Here is a 21,692-nt window from a genome sequence, read left to right on the forward strand (position 1 = left end):
GACTATATGTCCAATTGTCATCCATTCATGACAACGTGGCCGGCTGATTCGCTGGATTTACAGACTCCCGCAAGCATCAACAACTCACGAGTCATCGAGGGCTCACAAGTCATCAGAGGTCTCACGAGTCACCGAGGGCTCACGAGTCATCGGGGGCTCACGAGTCATCAGGGGATTGTGAGCTCTCGAGTGAATCCCATGGTCTGCGAGCTTCCGGTTCGGAGTCTGCGGGTCGGACTGTCGCTTGAGTTGACTTGTGGAGTTGTTGTTGTCTACAAAATTGTAAGAAATTAATTTAGATTGACATTGAAAAACCATCATGATGCAAATAAATGTCAAAGCAAAATAATATCATAGGATTATGAGATTATTACTTTTTGATTTTTGTGTTTTATACTTCAGTTCAACAGTTTTCAATGACGATATTTGTTGTTTCAATGCCAAATTTTGTTTTCAATACCACAGGTTACTGTCACTGTTCTAGCTCCACATTACTCTTTCTAGTGTGTTTTTCAGAGAATAACTCTAAATCAACCACCATGGTAAAACTACGGAGCCCGGGAGGTGACGTCATCTAATAAAACGTGCGACGCTGTCCCCCCTGGCAAAATTACAAATCCCACTGTGGCCACGCCAAACCCCGCCCTAGGAAGCAGCTTGATTGGTTGGGGGCATTTCACCTGGAGTGGTTAAGGTTAGGGGATTGGTCAGGGGATAGGACATGTAAACATGGACGCCTGGCCAATAGTATTGTGTGAAATCTATTGGAGGGCGGGTCTTGGTGTGGCCATAGTGGTATTTGTATTGTCAAGCCAGACAGCCAGCTGCTGTTCAGATTTGAATGTGCGTCTATTCGCGCTGTTACGGTACCGGTGCTTCCTTATTTGACGGGTCATTCTAAAACAAAATTTGGTGAAAATGTTAATGAAAATTAAGTGAGCTTACTTTCCTTATACAGTTAAAGTTTCAAACTTAAAAACCGTATTTATTCATATTAACTAGTTATTTAAGGTTAAATAATAATTTATATTTGCATCTTAATTAGTACATTCACCAATAATCTGCGTTTTAATGTTTTCACACCAGGTCTCTGCTGCTCAGCGATAAAGTCTGTGTGTGCTGTTAAAGTTTGAACTGTATCAGCAGTTATAACTGTAACAGCACTTATAACAGCAGCGGAACGAGACTGTATGATCGCATTCACCAGTATGTCCACAGCAGCAGTAGGTCCTGACACGTGGAGTGTCATACTGGAGTGATGTCTGCTTCCTGGACAGAAGTTGCAGGGTTCCAACATGGCAGATAAAAGTGGGCCCTCAAAACTAGGGGGTGTAAATCACAAGTTTTATCACCATATGATACCGATCCTTTGGACAACAATATGATATCTGTCTGTCACGATACAATGTTGATTTGATTCAATTGAGGGGAATGCGATGGATATGAGACAGTATCATATGCCCATTTACCACATTTCTTTATTAAAAAATAAATATAAAGTGGGAATCTAAAATAAGGGGACTCTTACAGATGATATGTATCAATATTTTCATGTTGCATCGATAATACTGGATCATTGATCATTGAAAACGTTACATGGATCCCGATCGATGTATCATTACACCCCTAAACTATTTGACAGGTTCAGTGGTGTAATCGGTGAGTGTATAGTACTTGTAAACCATTAGCCAGCATAGTGATGCTGAAGTTGTGAGTTAGATCCTCACCTGGAGCAGTGAAGGGTAGTTTTCCGCACTGTGTGGGCCTCAGACTTTTAAAAAAAAGAGCTGGACTCTGTTGTTTCTGTTGTTTATTGTCAGGTGGCTAAAACACCACCACATTTAATAAAAACACAGATTCACCTTCGTAACAGCTATTCACAAATAAGCAGATTAACGTACAAGTGTGTTCTATACAGATGTAAAACTGGGCCAATATTCAATTTCCATTTGTGATTTAAGTGCATTAAAGGCTCGAGCGGAAACACAAGTTTCCAGTCTGGTGAAAAAAAAAAAAAAAGTGGTAAATTCAGCCACTAAATATTAAAGTATAAACATGTTTGTTTCTTAGATTGTGTGACACAGTTTCTACAGAGGTTAAGTAACATCAGAAAACTGCTGACACATACTCATACATGGCACAAAAAGACAACATGCGTGTGTGGTTTTATGTCAACAAGGCACATTTCTGAGTCTCATTTCTTGGTGAGTTTTACCCTTTGAAGATATCCAGTAAATGGACAAAACCGTTTGGACATCAGTGAAAAAGTACAATACAAAATGCATCCGCTCATCCATTGCAGCTGTCTCAGGTGGTACTGTTCCTTTTGACCACCTAAGCTCTGCTGTTAGCCATTTTTACCACAGAAGAGAGGTAAAGTATTTGGCAGGACACAATTGTAAATGAAACTCTCCTCCAGTGTGACTGGTCATTTATTTGTCCAGCTAGAGTACGATCACACATAAATCAATCGTTTCAGTCAACTTTACATTGATAGTCGTGAATATTTTAGGGAAATGCCCGGAGGCTTTCATGCATAGCCTTTGTTCATGCCAGGGCTGTTGTACCTTCCAAAAAACTGGCACAAATACATACACATGATAACCTGAAATACTGGTCATTGTTCCAGGAGAAGTTGCACTGCAGCTCCATCTTCATTAACACTGAGGCTGTGGTCGAAAAGTCCCAAAAACAACCTCCTAAGTCCTTTCCTAACCACTTTTCCTTAACCCTGATGGTAAACCCTGAGTAGACAATTTGAGTGGCTCTTATCATGGCAGCAACTACTTCAGGGTCAATTCACTCCATTAGGAACCTTCCTAAGCTAATTTGACTATTTGACTGCATGCCCTAGTCCAGCACCAGAACACATCCAGAAACATTCTGGCTGAGATTTGATTCCAGGGCTCATCACTGTTCAGAGGAGATGTGCGTTCAGGTCATACTTCTCGCAGAACTTGTCTTTGATTGGGATGCAGGTGAGGTATTCGCACCAGTCACACTTCACAGGGTAGACGTAGAAGAGGACGGCCAGGGCGGAGAGCAGAGCCAGGAAAACCAGCAGGAAGACGCAAATCTGGACCCGCTTACGGTACGTGTCGGATTGCCCAAAGCTGAAGAGGAAAAAAAGCTGCGTTATTCATCATCTTATAATAAAATTAAAAGAGGAAGTCCAAAAATACAGCTTGGCTCAACTTCATTAATCACTGTACAAGCACTGACATCGTGCTGAGAATTAATTCAAGGGCTCATCTGGGAATTGAACCCGGGACCTCTCACACCCAAAGTGAGAATCACACCCCTAGACCAACGAGCCATACACTTACCACCAGAAGACATGAAATATTCTGGGCAATAGTGAATTGTTTCAATAATGCACTTGAGTGAGACACCCCTTTAGCACTCTAGGGTAATCATTAATATAGTCTGATTATGCTGACTTTTTAGGGAATAAGCTAATTTGCGTACTTGGCAAGAGTTGATGCTAGTATTGAAATTATTCTTGTTTATATGTTTATAAAATATAAACTTAGGCCGGCAGAGTGAGCTTAGTGTAGCCGAAGGCCTGGGGGCAGCATAAAAGGGAACCCAGGGGAAACTAATTTGAGCTTTAGAGGTACTGAGTGGGTAGACATTTTTTTAATTCCTTTGGACAAAGCGAGGACAGGTGTTCCTTACCGTTTCCAGTCTAATTGCTAAGCTAAGCTAACCATCTTCTGGCTATAGCTTCCTATTTACCGTCCAGATGTAACAGTGGCATCGATCTCCCTGTCCACCTATTGGGAAAAGAAAAGCAAATGTGCGAAACACATCCCTTTTTTCACTTACCTGATGTATGGTAGGAAGGCGAAGGACAGGAAGAATCCCGACACAAAACCGCAGATGTGGGCGAAGTTGTCGATCCATGGAAGCAAACCGAAGGAGAAGAAGAAGACCGAGATGGCCAGCAGCTTGGCAAAAGCCCGCCATGGTCGCTCGAGGATCTGCCAGCTCTGAAACAGCTCAACAAACAGACAGGCCAGGATGCCGAACTGGCTGCCTGCAGGACCCACCTGAGACAGAGGAAACAGGTCGCTGACAAAGCTTCTAGGTAGTGACGGCCAAATGAACCCTCGTGAACCAGTGTCTTTATTTTCTGAGCCCACTAGATGGCGCTCTTCTAGAGAAAGGCCTAAGGCATTGCAATTCAGTATATTCTTAACCAATTGTTGAACAGAGAGCACCATCTAGCTCCATTCAGCCATCAGTACTTCTAGGTAGGTGGGTTGTAAACACAACTTTGGCCACATCCACACTACATACATATTTACACCACGCGCCCACACTACTCCGACTTTTCAGAGACCCTTAAAATGAAGAGACATTTTCTGATGACCTCAGGGGTCACGTTGTTGTTTGGGTAGGCAGAAACGTTGAGCTTTCCTAACGACGCAGACACCCACGTCAGTCTTCTGGGTTAGGCAGGCATACATACCTTTCAGTAACGGATCCAACTCGCCATCAGTCTAAGCAAATAAAACCCTGATCTTGCTTTTTGCTGCTGTGTGCTTTCTCCAAAGTATTTTCTGTATTTTCAACTTACATCTCCAGGATTTTTAACCTAAGGTTAACATTCAACAAACTGCTTCCTGTTAACACAGGCACACACATGCCCGCTGTATGCAAATGGTCGTGTGATATGCGCTTTCAGACGTGATAATACAGACAAAGATTGTTTCCGATATGGAGCTTAAACACTGGTGTGGACAGAGATCCTTTTTTTCTTCAAAACTCCGCAACAAAAGGAGAGCGTTTGTAGTGTGGATGTAGCCCGAGTCTCAGATACAGCATCTTGTGTACGGTTGGTGTTGAGGCTGCCACTGTACCTCTGCTCTGTAGGGCAGGAAGATGGCAGAGGCCAAGTTGCCAGTGATGCCGCTGAGCATGTAGATGATGGAGATTCTAAGCCAGCCTGCCAGCTTCTCTATGTCCCTCAGCACAGTCATCTGGAAAAACACTGACACCAGGCAGTGCAGGATCCTACAGACACAGACAGTCCAAATCTGTTTTAATGAATAAAGCAGCTCTATTTTCACATGAAACATCTCCAGGGCACCCCCAGGATTCTCGTAGTTAAATGGAAGAACTTTTGTTATACCACCTAGGATGTAATTTAATGCCAACTTCACGGCCAAATAACCCAAGAAAATGGACCAAGTAATGTTACCTGAACACAAAAAAAGAGTAAATTGAAAATGTTTATTTAACTCTACGAAAGACCTCTGTAAAGGAAATGTTTTCAGAATATTCAATTCAAGACTTTTAAAAATACTTTTAAGACCCTGCAAGTAGCCTGATTTTTCATAGTGCTGCCTCAAATTCTGAGGCCTATTTTCAGACGGACATAAAAAAATAATAAGACTATATTTATGGAAAGACTTTATTTACCCAGCATGAAGAAAAAGAGACAGCCAGAGTCGGGAGAACTGGTCTGGGATCTCCGGGTTGAGGAAAGGCAGCAAACCACAAACGTCATCCATGCAAGCCACCTGGAAAAGACACAGTAAAAACAACAGTCAGGGCTGAAAGGGCCATCAGTCAGCCTGATGAACCACTGCCATCCTGTGGAGGAGAAGGACTTTGTCCACTTCAGTACAAAATCCTTTTGATTCTCAGTGGACTTCAGGCTCCAGTGGCGCAATCGGTCAGCGCGCGGTACTTATAAGACAGTGACCTGCAGGGCAATGCCGAGGTTGTGAGTTCGAGCCTCACCTGGAGCAGTGGAGTTTTAAATTCTGTCTGTATGCATGTCATTTACCAATTGAAATACTGATTGGTGTCTAAAAGCCTTTGAGCAACTGTTGGTATTGGGTTGGTGAATGAAATGCAGCAGTCAGACTGATTTGAGGAAAAGAAAAGCTCCTACCTGTGAGCAAAGAGTTGCTTCTTCGTGAAAGTAGCCACGCATGAAATCACAGTACTCTCTTGAAGTGATTTCACATCTGCAACAAGAAACGCATCATCAGCAATCACTCGCAGGAATAGCCACCACTGAGGATGGATACATCTTTGTTTTAGTGTTCAATAAGTGTGAGAAAATGTCCAGTATTTACACCCTGGTTACATAAAAACAGTCTGCAACGACAGTGTTGTTTCTTTGCACTGTGTTCTATGTCATATCTATGTCATTTTCTTCTGCAGTTAATTATGCAGAAAAAGGTCTAACATACTTAAGATTTTCTACATCAATTGACCCTTGTGTTGTCTTCCATTCGAAGATGCATGGTCCTCCCGGGTCAAAACTCTTTTCTTTTTTCTTCTTCTTTTTTTTTTACATGTAATCCTTGTTTTCACTACTATGTATAAACACCATTTATTACCAGTTTTAGAATTATTTTTGGAATTCATGGTCCATAAACCTAATTTAAATCTATTTATTGATCTAGAAATTATGAATTATTTAGAATAATATTAAAAGAAGGTTAATCACAGCAGCGTCAACGTTCAGTTGGGATACAGTTTCAATACATTTAACTTATTTTTTCAATGTGATAAAAAATGTAATAAAACACCCAAAATTCAATGCAAGTAGAGTTCCAATCTTTTGTTGTACTTATGAAGCGCGTTGTACAGAATCATGCGTGTTAATTTAGGCAATCAAAATTAGGAACCTTGTTTTAAGGAGCTGCTCATCTAAATATTTACCATTTAAGCACAAAATAATCCAATTAAAGTAAGTTACCTTTAGAAAATCTATACTAGCTCTGTACTAGTCGTAGTGCCGTGCTGTTCAGTGGCGTTCCTTACCGTCCTTTGGTTCCGATGCAGCAGGGCCGGCCTGTTATGGTGCAGTCTATGTGGGGAAGGTTGGTGTGGTTTCCAGAGTTGTACCTTGTACAAACCTACAGATCATAAAAAGAGGAAACAGTTTTTGTTAAACGTTAAATCCAGCCAATATGTGCAAAGGAAAGTGCTGCGTTCAGACCTCTGTGTGGTAAAATTACAGTAGACTTGTATTTACTTACTTTTGTTTTTGTGGCTAAGTGGCTGACGGCAGCAGATGATCAACTTAAAAGCTTAAACTGTACTCACCGGCCACTTGGTGATGTCATCAGGCCACTCATGAGGCCGATTTGAGGCTGGCTCCAGACAAATTCTACAAAATCAAGAGCCAACGTTAAAAACAAAGTACAGTTAACATTTCTGTCTTCTGTTGGAGCGACTGAGCCCCAATAATACAGTCCACACGTGCAATAGCGGTACCAAAATGTGTGCTCCTTTAACACACAGGGATAACAATCACACACAGAGTGATTTGGTGAAGTCACCTGGGGTCCTGATGACAGACGGCGCCATGTTGGCGTAGTGTACCATTCAGATCGGGAGCACTGGGGTGCTGTGGCCACTTTACCCACAATGCAAGGGTACTCTGCAGTAGAAGACAGAAAGCCAGAGGAAGAGAAATCCCTATTAACATTATTCTGTATCCCTATTCATTTTTCCTGTGCAGTGGCAACTACAGCTATTAAATGGTGTAAAAAAAGCTGCCTTAAGGTGATGCATGTAACACTATTCAATATATCTCTGTTAAATCAACTGTGAAATCTTATATAATACCGTGAACAATACTGATAAACCATGAAACCCTTCCCCCCAGAGATGCGCTGGCGACAGACACATTTAATGAGGGAATTGGTCAGATTGGTCTGACTGACCGAACACTCCTCCTGTAAAGTCTGCAGGCAGCCGGAGCGATCGTTCCTCACGCAGCAGCCGGACTCCCTCTCGCGCGCTCTCTTCTCCTGGATCAGTTTGTGGATCTCTTGGTCTTGACGCATGCATGGGGAAAACTTGGCTCCCAGGTGGATCAGCGCCTCCTGCAGGACAGCGGGGGGAGGACATACGGCTTGGTAAGATTGTGCATCTAGCCCAGTGATTCCAATTTTCTTTTTTTCATCGACACCACTTGTGATTATAAACTGGATGTCATTCATCAATGATCATTATTAAAGTGATATTTGATAAATTTTTTATTACAATTATTAGAAAGTGTATAGAAGGGTTTGGTCTAGTTTGTATTAGTACCATTACCACTTAGAGTGGCAGAAGTTAGATTTGTCTTTAATTCATCTATCCTGTATATTATTAATATTCAGCACTTTTTGCTAACTATTTGAACCGGTTACCTTACTTTTAGCTAGCGTTATGTACTTCAATTTTTCAATCCATTAGTTATGGCTTACTATCTCTTTTTTTAGCTATTAGTCTTTTGTAGTACTTTTGTAGTAGTTAACTATTCATTAATTAACTGTTTATCCTACTTTTAGATTACAATTTCAACCAGTTATATATATTTTTAGCTAGCGCTATCTTATTTAACCATTTATTCATTGCTTTCGATTACATGTCTCTATCTATTTTTAGACTATTGAACTATTTATTAATTACTTTAAGCTAACCGTTTGGAGAACTATTTGAACCATTCTCTATTTTAGCTATTTCAACTAGGACCCAGGACTAGGTGGAGGGATTATATCTCCAACCTGGCCTGGGAACGCCTCGGGATCCCCGAGTTGGAGTTGGTTAATGTGGCTCGGGAAAGGGAAGTTTGGGGTCCCCTGCTGGAGGAGCTGCCCCTGGGACCCAATACCGGATAAGTGGACGAAGATGGATGGATAGATAGATGGATGGATGGATAGATAGATGGATGGATGGATGGATGGATGGATGGAAAGGGGGAGAGAGGGGAATGACTGGAATTGAACCCTGGCTGGAGGGCTGTAGATGGGGTGTGCACTTAACCAGATGAGCCACAGGGAGTTCTTTTATTCATTACTTTTAGCTAACTGTTAAGACTTCTCTTCATGCTTGCTTGTTTGCTGGCTAACCAGTTAGAGCTGACTCAAAATGCAGTTTCTTTCTAACTAGTTGAGCTACTGTGCAATTTTTTTAATGTACACTTGAAATTGGAAAAGTCAGATCTAGACAACTAGAGTTTAATGCCCTGGAGCTTTACCCATGTTGACCCTCACACTTACGAGCTGAATATAAACATAATGATAAACAAAAGACCCCAAATGGAAGATAGAACATACTTACTGAGCTTGGACCCACCCAGAAGTTTTGTTGTTGCACAAACTTAACGTTTTCATAAACTGCCTTGTTCCTCAGCACCTAAAAAAAAAAGATGTATTAATAATATTTCTCAGTCATAGATTTTTAGTGGAAATTCAATACAAATTATCCACAGACACTGTACCCACCACATAATAAATGCTGTAAAACATACTTACAGAGTCGACAGTTTCATGTTGTGAGAAGCCCACAGGGGCAATGCCGTAGATGGTGACAGCCAGAATTGTGACGAGCAAATGGACACATGTGATCCAGTAGGTAAAAAAAGGCCTAGGGAGGACAGAGGGACAATCCAGGCTCTGTTATCTGGGGCATTGGCAACAACTCTATTTAATTTAACATCAGAGGAAAGTCGTCCTCCAAAGAACATAGAATTAGCTGTTTACCTGTTATCGTCCATGTCCTCAATCTGCCTTTTGACAAAGCTGTCAATGCGCTTGCGGTACGTTCGGTTTGTGAGACGGCCGACCATGCCAAGGCCGTACGGCCTCTTCTCACGGGCAAACAGCTTCTTAACGGGAACCACTATCCTTTGTCCCCGCTGCTGATGGCTGTTGACGCTCACCACTTCCTGTTTGAGACGAACCTTGGGTTGGACCAGAGAGCCATCTTTTGCCTTCCGCCATCCTCGCTCTAGGGGCCTAGTTTGAGGAATATCATAAAAAATATCCTAAGACAGAAACTTCAGCAATGCAAACATTGTGAGTTTGTCTTCTCACATCAGAGGTTCATGTGTGCATGTAAATAACACTGTAGAAGCTATCAACCCACAGCATGAGGTGACTCCTCTCCAGTTCGTTCCTGTCCAGCGCACTTCCTGTGAGCTCGCTCTCGTCCAGCTGTTTGAGGTCGGCCTCCGATGGCGTCTCAAAAACTTCGTCAGCATAGCTGGACAACTCATCCTGCAGGCCGTCCTACAAAGACGAAAACTAAGTCGTTAAGAATTCAAAGCTGAAGAACTCAGAATTTATTGGTTGAATAAGGGCACAAAGGGTACTAACGCGGCAAAAGCCAATACCCCAAAAAATACAGTATTTAGTATACATACCAGAGTATATGTAAAAGTACAAAAAAGTGCATTAAACCAAGTGTGAGTGCTGGAAATATGACATAAAGAATGGCTGTTCCTTAGGTGCTTCAAGCTAAAGTGAGGATCATTTTGTGCAAACATATGTAATTATTTTTCGGCCTTTATTTGATAGGAGAGCTTATACATAAAAGGGGGAATGACATGGAGCAAAGGGCTGAACTGCATAAGGGCACACCCGGGCAGCCAAATATTTTGAATTTGATACTGTTATTTTAAAAGTTGTCCTGGCAGTGGTGTGTGGAAATGTGTCCACTGCTCACTCTGGTGAAGAAGGAAGTGTCGAGATCATCAGGGAAGTCCACGGTGTCATCTTCAAAGAAACTAGGGGGCATGAAACTCCGTCTTCGACATCGGCCGTAGGTGCTGTCGGCTAATGTCCGACCCTAACAAACACAATCATCGAACACCTCAATAACACAATCACACAAACATCATCATTATTATCGTTAACAGACTGAAGTGCAGTGATGCCTGACAGTTTATCTGAGGGAATCCCCTCCTTAATGACAGAGGCTGATGGTTGAGTGTCAGAGGATTAGCTCTGCAACTCTGGAATATCCCGTTTCAGCAGATAGCTGAGCATTCGGTGTGTATTATCACGGACCATCTGCTTGAGAGACCCTGTAACCCCAGACCAACACACACTAGCAGATATTCTCACTGAACATTCATCCTGTCCATGTGAGAGTCTGTAGTCAGTGGCCACATGATGTAGAGAGTCATTACTGTAAGATATTCCACCTGAGTTTAATCTGCAATAAGACAAGCTGAGCTCATATTTTATATAACATGCCTAAACAGACACAAACACACACACACACACACACACACACACACACACACACACACACACACACACACACACACACACGAATATAGATAAAACCTATCCTTTTACATGACTGTGACACATTAGAATATAAATGTGTTTGCAAAAACATAAGATGATGGAGATTAAAGTGTGTGCATTAATGGATGGCCCACAATGGATTACAAATGGCTTTTTGTTGCAGAGTTATAGTTGGTCCCAATGTGCGTTCACACTGTGCAGAAAAGACCCAGATATCTCTATATTTGAAAGTAAAAACAAAGGAGTTGGAAGCACAGATTTTGCAAAGCACAGAATATTTGGTGACTAAACTTAAATCAAGGGCATTAAAACAAATACATGAACTTAAATGAACACCTTCATTAGTGCTGCTGCAGCCTTGAGACTCATGATTGCGACAGATTCTCGCTTGCGTCGCCGCGGCAACCGGTTGAGAGCGGAGCGGGAGCTGGAAAAGGAGCAGAGGGAGGCGGTGCCTGGTGTGATGGGAGTTTGCGGGACACTGAAGCCGTCTACCTCTTCCACCATGCGGAAGGCACGACCCCGGGCAAGGGGATCTACGATCTGCGCGCACACACACACACACACACACACACACACGCACGTAGACATGCACACACATACACTGTGTTGGTTCACCACAGCTTTTTTCAATATTGTAAAGCCACATACAACAGCAAACACACAGCGACAAAACTGTAAAAAGCAGGGATAACACGGATCTAAACTAGGGTTAGATTGATGCTCCAGCTTTCAGAAAGAAGCTTCTTTTTAAAAGAGACCAATGCTTAATTAGTAGGTTTAAGTGATATAGAATTGATTAAATATTAGACAATACACATTACTGTGTACTTGTTAACTTCAGAATAGCAGCAGACATTTGTCCACTCTAGATTCCCACAATCACACAGTGCTGCTTTCTTTAACGTTCAATAGGCTAGATAAAGACTACACTTAATTTGAAGCAATAATATTTTAAAATTCTGACATCATACTAAATTTATGTACGTATGTATGTATAGGTACAATTACTATAAAAAGTAATAAGAGTAAAAAGAAAGCCCAAGAGTTGTATTTGCACGTTACTTTAAAACACCATTTTGGGGCTATTATAGCACTTCCTTATGCTAGCATGCTTAAACAGATTTTTTTGAGAACACACATATTATTTTGAGGCTTTTTTGTTTGTATAATATGCATTTCAAATGTCTGCAGAGCAAAATGTGGTGTCACAATCAAAACGTGCACTAACATCGCTGCAGTAATTGTAATGCGTGCCTGTGTAGTGGCATCATGGGTTTTATGAGAAAGTTATTGTGGGAAATCATGCAATGGATTCCTTGAAACAAAGCAAAACCTCTACACGATTAAATTAGCTTTATGTTTCAGTCTTCTGCCATCAATTGAACCCTAGGCAAGATGGCAAAGCAAAGAGGTTAAGCAAGCGCCCGAGATCTAATGTGAAATAAATAAATAGAGTGAAAGGGGTGAGGGAGAAAATGTGATGGAGGAAAAGGTGAATAAGCCTCATCTCCTCCTCCATCCCTCTAATGTGGCCCTGGAGCTGGCCTACCCTCTGCATGCCATAGTGGTGATGACTGGGGTGGTGGGGGGGGAGGTAGAGGGGAGGAGGGGTCTCAGTGCTGGCCAGGGAGAGGTTGTCCTGGCTGTGGAGCTCCATCTCCCTCATCACCTGTGGCTTCAGACCCCCGTACAGATGGCTGCAGTGCTGCAGGCTCTTCCTCCTCCATCGCTGGGTGCTGTCGCTGTCTTTGCTCACCCCAAACCAGTCAGCTGTACCTCTGCAGAGGGGACGGACTCTGGTTAGTAAATCAGGGAAAACTGAACATTGGGGTGTATGTGACTGGACAAATTTTCAATACCGGTACCAATTACAATACCGTGACTTTTTTTCAATAACAATTTTATAAAACAAATAGAAGTTAAAACATTCCACATTACGACCCAAATCTTTTTAGATATTTTTCAGCTCCTGCTACGTGAATCCCGTCTCTGTCTTTCCTGCGTGCCCCTAAGACATGTAACGTTAGACAGCCAATCACCAGCATTATTAGACGCTGCATGCGTCTTTATCGAACCCACGTGCTACTATTGGCCAGGCGTCCATGCTTACTCAAGGTAACGGAACCCGATTTGTCCCGGTCTTATCATCTGACCAGTCAGCTGTCCTAACCCTAACTACTCAAGGTCAATGCCCAACCTCAACCAATGGGGCTGCTTCTTAGGGCGGGACCTGCCTAGAAGTCGCGAGAGATCCATAATAACAATAAATATTAACTTGATGATTTAATCCTAAAAAGGTATTGAAATTGGGTATTGAATAACGAGGCATTGTTCGATACTCAATACTTTAGAGGCAATTTGGTCTGGGCTTAAAAGGTTTTGAATTCAGTACCCAACCCTATTGCACAGGGAGCTCTTTGCATAATTCAGGTAGCTATCAAAGAATAAATAATTACAGGCTGTCTTGCCATTTTACTCCTCTAAGGCAACAACCCTGCCTCACCTTAATAAACATAGTTATTTTTGCGAGTCATGACAACAGGCTGAGCTGAACTTTCATGTCAACTATCAAAGAAAATGAAATAATATTAATAATATTAATAATAATAATAATAATAATAATAATAATAACCTAATCTTTTTGGTTCAGCCTTCAGAGAATCTCGGCCACACTGAGTATTCTTTGACAGACTGAGCCGTACATCCTCCTTATTAGCAGAACAATATGCTGATTACTTGCAGCTGGTTGTTGGGGATTAGTTAACTGGTTAATAGACCTTTTTTTATCATGGCAGACATGTTGACATGTCATAGTAGGAAAAGCACAAGTGTATTCAAAACCATTAATGATGGCTGCATTCCACTCAGGAGGGGCTCTGGTATTGTGCACGCTGACTAGCTGAAATAGCTTACTGGCACACTTGATGGAATTGAGCCATTGTTAAGGTTATCAATTTCAGCTGTGCTTTTCCTACTATGACAAGTCAAAATGTCTGCTAGAAAAAAGGTCCACTGGTTCATATGTTGATTGCTCTATTGTCTATGCCGTCTTTAAAGGTGGAACTCTACCAGTCATGGGCCAAAATGAACAAACAGACTTTTTTGAATGACTCTTTCAGTCTCAGCTATGTACCGGGTCAGCGAGTCAAGGCAACAAACTGAGTGCCTATGAATCCCCAACCTTTCCCACTCATACCGCCCCCATACTCTCTGTTATCGTAGGCTACTGTTCACGCTGCCTGCCATCTTGGTGCAGTCGCTCAAAACCTAGGAAGCTGGACAACCAATGAATAAACGGGAATTAAACAAGGACATCAATAAGTGAGTCGAGTCAAGACAGTCTGGCAGCCACTCAGTGAACGAGATCAAATGAGCCGTACTGAGCTGACGTAGCCTACCTTCAAACAAGTGGGATGCTGAATTAATGCATTAAAAAATCTTTAATTTATCTAAACTTATACATGATGATCGGTAATGCATTGATGAGAAGTTTTGTGGGTTGGGCAGCACTAGCTGCCGAACGTGCAAGTACTACAACGTGTGTTAAGGAGAAACTGACTAATCATCTTAGTCATCATGTTGGCTTAAAACTCAAAAGGTTTGATACATGTACATGTACATGAAGGAGCCGATTCTGTGAAAAGGATCGGTCGGCCTATCACTAAATATTACTAAATATTTCCCTTTTTTGGTACCTTGAATACTAAATAAAAAGCAAAAATTCATAGTTTGAATAGTTAATACAAAAAATTATTTAAAGACAACAAACTTTGAGCAGTTTAAATGGCTTGTTTTGGTATTAAACAGAAAGACTGAGTTGAGAAAATGTGCAAAATTAGATTCATAACAGTAAATCATCTTGAACTTTATCTAGACAAATTCAGACATGAAAGATAAAATATGGGCCGGCATCAACAGCACACAGTGAGCAGGTCTGTTTATTAAGAGACTAATGTCTGTTGTGCAACATATCAGACAAAGACATCATCATTGATTCAGCTCCCTTCTGTTATTTCTTTCTTTCTGTGTGTATGTGATCGTGTGGACGCGGCCAACTCAGCTTAGAGAGCCTGAATCAGAAATACTGTCTTGATCCTTAAACGACCTCCTGCCCTCCGCTCAGTCAGCGGTAGAGAAGCAGATGTTGCCTGATAGTCCCGCAGTTCATAAACTGACTAAAAATGTTCATCCAGGTCCCCTTTTTTCCCATGAAACAGTGCCTGCGTGCCAGGCAGCATGTTAAGAGGTGGGAGGGGGAGGCCACACCGGGGAAACTGTTTGGAGAGCAGAACACTCAGTAATAAACACTCAGCCCTCATCATCAAGAAAGACGCCAGCTGGGGAAGCCTTTTAAGGCTGCCCAGGGGCAGGGAGGGGGGGTTGGCGCGGCGCTGACTGTTGTCCTTCCAGAGAGGAATGTCTTATGGTTTTGGAAAGCAGAGAGAGATTGGAGTCAGATTGTTGACAGAGCAAAGGCGGTGGGTAGGAGGTCATAATGTGTAAATAAAATATTTGTTAAATACAGATAACAATCACGCTGAACATAACATCCACTACTGATGGTAACACATGAAGCCAACGCCCACCCACTTTGTGACTGTTTCAAGATAGATGACATTGTTTGTGTGTGTGTTTGTTTAGATAAGTGGGTATTTGTCTGAGCACACATGCAACGACAAGCATGCATGTCACAGTTGACAAAGCAGAACTATAAATAAAGTTTTCACGACTGGTTGACGGCAGTACAAATCCATCACACATCAAAGATTAAAGCTAGTGTGTAGCCACATGAATTAGCTTTCATATCCTCAAGGTAAGGCTGGTTACACATGGAGCAGCAATCTACTGCATGGTAATTACAGGCTTAGACAGCATTCAGGGAGAAAAGGCAGAGGGGCAAATCTACAGAAATACTATCACCGAAAAAATGGAGAGCAGAATAATGGAGAACATAAATATGAACACTGATGATAGGTTTTGAGTTTTCTTTTGTTTTACCTCCGAGTAATACCTCTCCTTAGATCTACCAATGAGAGGTGTTATTTACGGAACAAAAGGTAGGACATAACCCAACTAACTACATTTATTTGAATACTATCCAAAAAAACTAAATTGATGAACTTCCACTTGCTTCTTCATAGTTACTCAGTTAATTCCAGAGGCGAATATTGTGCTTTTTACTTAATTATCGAACTGCTATGGTTTCAAGTTACTTTGCAGTTTCAGATATTACACACTAAAAAAGAATGCAAAAAAAAAAACTATATTAAGTACCGGTAGTTCAAATGCGCTCCACCTTGACCAGCTTTAACGGCTTAACAGACAGTAAAAGCATATATTAATATATATATACACAGTATAATATAAAATGTGACAATGACAGGGGCCATTCTGCTGCATAGGTACCTTTACTTGTGATAATTTAAGTACATTTCACAATGCTAATGCTAATACTAATACGTACCTATACTTTTCTTTTAGAGTATTTTAACACTGTGGTATTGCTAATTTTAGTGGTGTTTTTTTTTAAGCCTATTTTCAAAACTATTCCTATCTGAATACTACCTTCCCGACAGATAAAAGAGAGGGCCAGCAGTATTACATGGAATCATAAATCCCAAGATTCACAGCTATTAAAATATGAGCAACCAGTCTCAGCTCCACTCAAATCTTATAATCTAGGTTTTAAGAAAACCTTAATCCCTCTGCAATAAATGTAAAACGTCAACAGGGGCTTTGTTGAAATTGACGGAGAACTCACCTGTCCAGGGAGCTTGAGGAAGGGTTCAGGGTCTGGGTCATGCCTGAGGAGGGGAGGGACAGTGGAGCTGTATATCCTCCATCATAAGCATCACAAACATACTGTCCCCGCTTACCCCCGGACCTGTATTAAACCCTGATCCGCTGATTTCACACTGATCCTCTGCAGATCACACATATAGAGATCCATGAGGGGATTTCCCAATATCCAGGCCAGCAGTACCTTGTCACACTTGCTGTTACGCAAAGAGAGGATGATCACAACATGTCCACAATCTGTGTAACATCCCTGTCCAGCTCAATGAGCTCCCGGTTAATCAAAGGTCAGAGGAAAGCCGGCGTTGATCTCCCCGGTCAGACGGGAATCAGATCTCTTCACTGTGATGTAAAGAGTACTTCCAGTCTTCCAACCAGCTGAATTTGCTCATTCAAGTAGGGTTTTACCTTTTCTGACCTTGTGTCACCACCAACACACAACACAAGTTTGCATATGCCTGCGTGTGTGAGAATGTGTCAGTGTCTGGCAGGCCTCCCAGTATCCCTCCTCGAGATTTTTTGCGTAAAAGGATGTGACCAACTGGGCAAAAAAGACAGCAGCTCTGGTCCTTGTCAAACTAAATAACGCCCCCCCCCCCTCTCTCCATTCAGAGCCCCAACGATCACTCTCAATGTGGCCCTTCCCTCTCTTTCTCTGGCTTGTTTTGCAGGAGTGCACCAGTTCCACACCAGCACTACACAGGAAATGGGAGATTAGACGGGAGGGAGAGAAAAAAGATGGGACATCATACACATAAGGAGGGAGGAGAGACAGAGGGAGGGCACTGAGACATGCCTGGACATGACACACACACACACACACAACACACACACACACCCACACACACACACACACACACACACACACACACACACACACACACCCATACACACCCATACACACACACACAGTACCACAAAGGTTTACCTTAAACCCCACATTGCTTTGCACAGCGATATATCCATGTCGCAGTTAAAAAATAATCCAATGGAGCATGTGAACCTTACTTTAAACACCTATCATTACGACCATCAGTGTGACTGAGACAAATTATTAACTCTGTGGTCTGATCTGTCAAAATGAATGGCTCCTCAACATGAAAAATTACTCATAAAGAGCTTTTTTCTGTTTTCTGCCAGATCAACAAACATCATTGTGTCCTTCTTAGTTACCCTACAAGCCAAAAGTCAAACGTTTGCAGCAAATCACCATCTGAAATGCACTTTGTTTGAAGAGTAAAGATTTAATGCCGTATTTGTGCACTCTTTTGAGGAGGTACTTCATCTTTCCTCCTGTAAACACACACACACACACACACACATACGCACGCACGCACGGACGCACACGCGCAAACTTTCTCTGAATCCCGTTAATTCTCTCATAAACATCAAACGCATTAGTTCAGTTTCTCTCTCGCATACACACATATAAAGGCTAGTAGAACCTCGGCATGATAACGTTAAGACATTAAGACACTCCTTTGAAGACAGTGTTTCCAGGACTTAGTCTTGGCCCCTGTGTTCAAACATTTACATTGAATTTAAGGCTTTGATGTGGTCCACGTGCTGTGTTAGGCACATAGATAGTGCGTGTGAGTAATTGTGTTATTTTGTCTGCCTCAAACCATGTGGTCCTGTGCGCCACCTGGACTGATACTGATACACTGGGTGTAAGAGTTTACTGTATGTGTCATAGTCTGTGTTCAAAGAGTCACATCTGTGGCACAAAGAGACTACAACAGGCTAAAGGGACTTTTGTGCAAAACTCACTCAGTACAGACATTAAGGTGAAAAGAAATTGTAAAAAAATATATATCTTTAAACAGTTTCAGGTGTATTTGAATTTGGATTTGTTTCTGCTGCCCCCAAGGAAGGTTGAAGAAAAGTTAATCAGAATCAGAATTAGAAATACTCGGGGATCAATAAAGTATTTCGGATTCTGATTCTGATTAACTTTTCCTCAACCTGCCTTGGGGGCAGAAGAAACAAACCGTTAACATTGACATATAGGGTCAAATTTTAACGATCTAAGCGCATGGCGTGAAGCGCATGGCGCAGGTGCGTTTAGGGCCTGTTCAAATCCACTTTTGCTTGTTTTGACGGCGGAAAATAGGGTCTGTGTACCGGGTGCATGGTTTAAAAGGGTTGTACTTAGTGTCTTAATTAATCAAAGGTGTGTTTTGGGCTTAACATGCAATAAATCAATCAGAGTGTCATCTCCCATTCCCTTTAAAAGCCAGGCGCGTTTGTACCTCGGCGCATTGCTATTACAGTATGATTGCGGATTTGCACGTCACGTTTTTATTTTTAATCTTTTACATGCTTACATACAATGCTGCTGCACTTCCCTGTGTGCGTGTAACAAGCATAGTGTGCACGCTGTGCACAAGCCTAGGCACATTTTACTAAGGCGCTGTTAAAATTCAATGAAATGCTGCATTACTGACTCTAGACCAGGTTTTTGTTGGTCACTTTCTGCTGCCGCAAGATAGCAATACTCCAAGAATTCACATGAACACACCTCCCTGTAAGACCACCACGCCAATGGGAGCAAAGATGGGCGCAGCTGCAAGCCGATATGAAGCACATTCAGAATTTATTTGGCGTCATGTTTCTGGCTATTTGAAGAAATTTAAGTCCAATATTACAATAAGTCCAATAAGTTTAAATCTCCACCGAATACTTGGCTCTTTAGCTGCTAAGTGCCCACTCTGCAAAGAAATGTACCCGGGCCCTTTAAACGAGCCATCAGGACTTCCACAACTTTACTTTGTAATAGAGCTGGGTGATGTGGAGAAAATCAAATATCTATTTTTGACGAAATATATCGATATCGCAGTGAAATTGTAGGGTTGACTGTTGGTGCTTTCACAAAATATTAAGGGTGCAAGATTTAGAAAATGTCACAATTTGATTCAAAATCAATTTTCGATTGAAAAAAACAATTCAGAATACGTTAATGTAGTTACTTTCCCCATGTGATTGTATAAACGCCATTAAAAACTAAAAAACTAAAATAAGAATCGATTTTTGAAATTCTATGAATCGATTTTGAATCAGTAGAGCTTGAATCAATTCATAAATGTGAATCGATTTTTTTTTGCACACCCCTACAAAATATGAACACAATGATATTTTTGATAAACAATCCCCAGTAATGTGGATATAATGACAAAGTGGTAATAGAACAGCTAGAAAAGTCTGGTAAGTACCAAAAAAGACATCACCTAAACTGTAATGTAACGGGAGGGGGGCTTTAAATAGGCGCTAAAACAGAGCATTGTAGACAGAGGGTGAGTACAGATATACTGTATTTAAGACAGACAGTATGAGAAAAATAATGTTGATTTAACATTAAAGCATATAAACTAGTAGAAACCTATAATACAAATATGAACCTGACAATAATCAACGTGTCCGCTTATATAAAATTATGCTTATAGCAAATATAAAGTTTTATTAAGTTTGTTTTATACAGGCAGGTGTGGCTCAGCGGTAGAGCGGTTGCCTGCCAATTGGAAGGTTGGTGGTTTGATCCCTGGCCCTGCAGTCCCACGTCGAAGTGTCCTTGGGCAAGACACTGAACCCCGAGTTGCCCCTGGTGCTGCGCACTGAGTGTGAATGTTTGTGATGGTTTACTATACAGGTGGCACCTTGTACGGCAGCCTCGGCCACAGTGTATGAATGTGTGTGAATGGTGAATGAATCCTGTATGATGTAAAAGCGCTTTGAGTAGTCATTAAGACTAGAAAAGCGCTATATAAATACAGCACATTTACATATATATATATATATATATAAAGTTGGACCATATTTCCAGTTGAAAATGTGGTCAGTTAAATGCCAAAAAAAGCCCAGAGACGTGAGCTTGTATACATTTGCATTAGCTGTTTTGGCCAGTGCTTAAGTGCATTGAATTCCCTTTTATGTTTGTGGGAGTTTTTCCTTACTTACTGGAGGTGCATCTTGATGGCTGGAATATATTTATTTTATTCCCCTTAAGTAGCTTTAAGGTTGGAAAAATCATCTTAGTCCTCTCTGTCCAACAACATTATATATATCGTCTCCTTTGACCTCTTCATTGTAGCAGTATTTACTGTACTGAAAAATGCAAAGTGAAGACTAGTGCCCAATTCCATCCATATCATTGATATTTTTGGAAACTTCTGGATCGTCACTAGAATCTAAAATAAAGTGCAGATGGTTAAAAATGACCGGCCCAGCACTTGGTCAACATTGCCATCCAACTGGTGGTTAAAGAATCTGTGACAGCTCCAGGTTAGGCCAAAAATAATTTTACAACAACATACTGTACTGTTTCAAATAGAAACATCAGTACAAAAACTGTTCTCAGCTCCCTCCTTCCCTGCTCCACCTCTCCTGTACCTGATGATCTGTTTGGGGATAGATGAACGCCGTCGGGTCAGTATTTTGGGGACACAGGACCGCCTTCGGATGGTTGACACCCTCCTGAGCCCCCTCTGGCCCTTTGGGGGAACCGTGTTGACCCGCTCAAAGCGCACCTTTTTCTCACTTTATGCACAGTGCAGCATGTAGAGAAGAGGACATGAAGGCAGTAGGGGAAAGCCAAAAAATGAAGAAGAAGAAGAAGAAAGCAAAATCAAAGAAAAAGGAGGACAGGAGAGAAGAAAAGAGAACAACTTTAATTTGTGTTAAATCAGAAAGGAGGCTGCAGCTTAAAGTTTTGTTAAAGATTTATTAGCGGAGAAGAGTTATCAGGATAAGGATGAAGTAATAGGGAATTAGCAGCTGGAGGAAATCAGCAGAGATGAATAAAGAGAGCCTCTTATGTGTGTGCGTGTGTGTGTGTGTGTGTGT

General features: G+C 41.6%; 1 protein-coding gene, 1 long non-coding RNA gene and 1 other non-coding gene across 3 annotated transcripts in view; 1 reads left to right on the forward strand and 2 right to left on the reverse strand.

Moving 5' to 3' along the window:
* Positions 1-1,807: 1,807 nt before the first annotated feature.
* Positions 1,808-21,692, reverse strand: part of rhbdf1b (rhomboid 5 homolog 1b (Drosophila)) — a 56,562-nt gene continuing 36,677 nt past the window's right edge. The window contains exons 4-20 of the mRNA XM_032501501.1: positions 21,240-21,386; positions 12,607-12,835; positions 11,391-11,597; positions 10,465-10,587; positions 9,886-10,028; positions 9,501-9,755; positions 9,273-9,384; positions 9,079-9,153; positions 7,695-7,856; positions 7,308-7,408; positions 7,072-7,135; positions 6,787-6,881; positions 5,906-5,981; positions 5,428-5,528; positions 4,866-5,019; positions 3,829-4,052; positions 1,808-3,113 (exon numbers count right to left, since the gene is read on the reverse strand). Of these exons, the coding sequence (XP_032357392.1) occupies positions 2,918-3,113; positions 3,829-4,052; positions 4,866-5,019; positions 5,428-5,528; positions 5,906-5,981; positions 6,787-6,881; positions 7,072-7,135; positions 7,308-7,408; positions 7,695-7,856; positions 9,079-9,153; positions 9,273-9,384; positions 9,501-9,755; positions 9,886-10,028; positions 10,465-10,587; positions 11,391-11,597; positions 12,607-12,835; positions 21,240-21,386 (2,464 nt within the window). The 3' untranslated portion in view covers positions 1,808-2,917. The remainder of the gene's footprint in view (positions 3,114-3,828; positions 4,053-4,865; positions 5,020-5,427; positions 5,529-5,905; positions 5,982-6,786; positions 6,882-7,071; positions 7,136-7,307; positions 7,409-7,694; positions 7,857-9,078; positions 9,154-9,272; positions 9,385-9,500; positions 9,756-9,885; positions 10,029-10,464; positions 10,588-11,390; positions 11,598-12,606; positions 12,836-21,239; positions 21,387-21,692) is intronic.
* trnai-uau (transfer RNA isoleucine (anticodon UAU)) lies at positions 5,666-5,759 on the forward strand. The gene is made up of 2 exons: positions 5,666-5,703; positions 5,724-5,759. It is a non-coding gene; the product is annotated as a tRNA-Ile (tRNA).
* On the reverse strand, positions 13,688-14,238 carry LOC116670871 (uncharacterized). The gene is made up of 2 exons (XR_004327146.1): positions 14,071-14,238; positions 13,688-13,834 (listed from the first exon to the last, which is right to left on the reverse strand). It is a non-coding gene; the product is annotated as an uncharacterized LOC116670871 (long non-coding RNA).

The sequence above is a fragment of the Etheostoma spectabile genome, chromosome 21 (genome assembly GCF_008692095.1).
Source record: "Etheostoma spectabile isolate EspeVRDwgs_2016 chromosome 21, UIUC_Espe_1.0, whole genome shotgun sequence".
Lineage (NCBI taxonomy): Eukaryota > Metazoa > Chordata > Actinopteri > Perciformes > Percidae > Etheostoma > Etheostoma spectabile.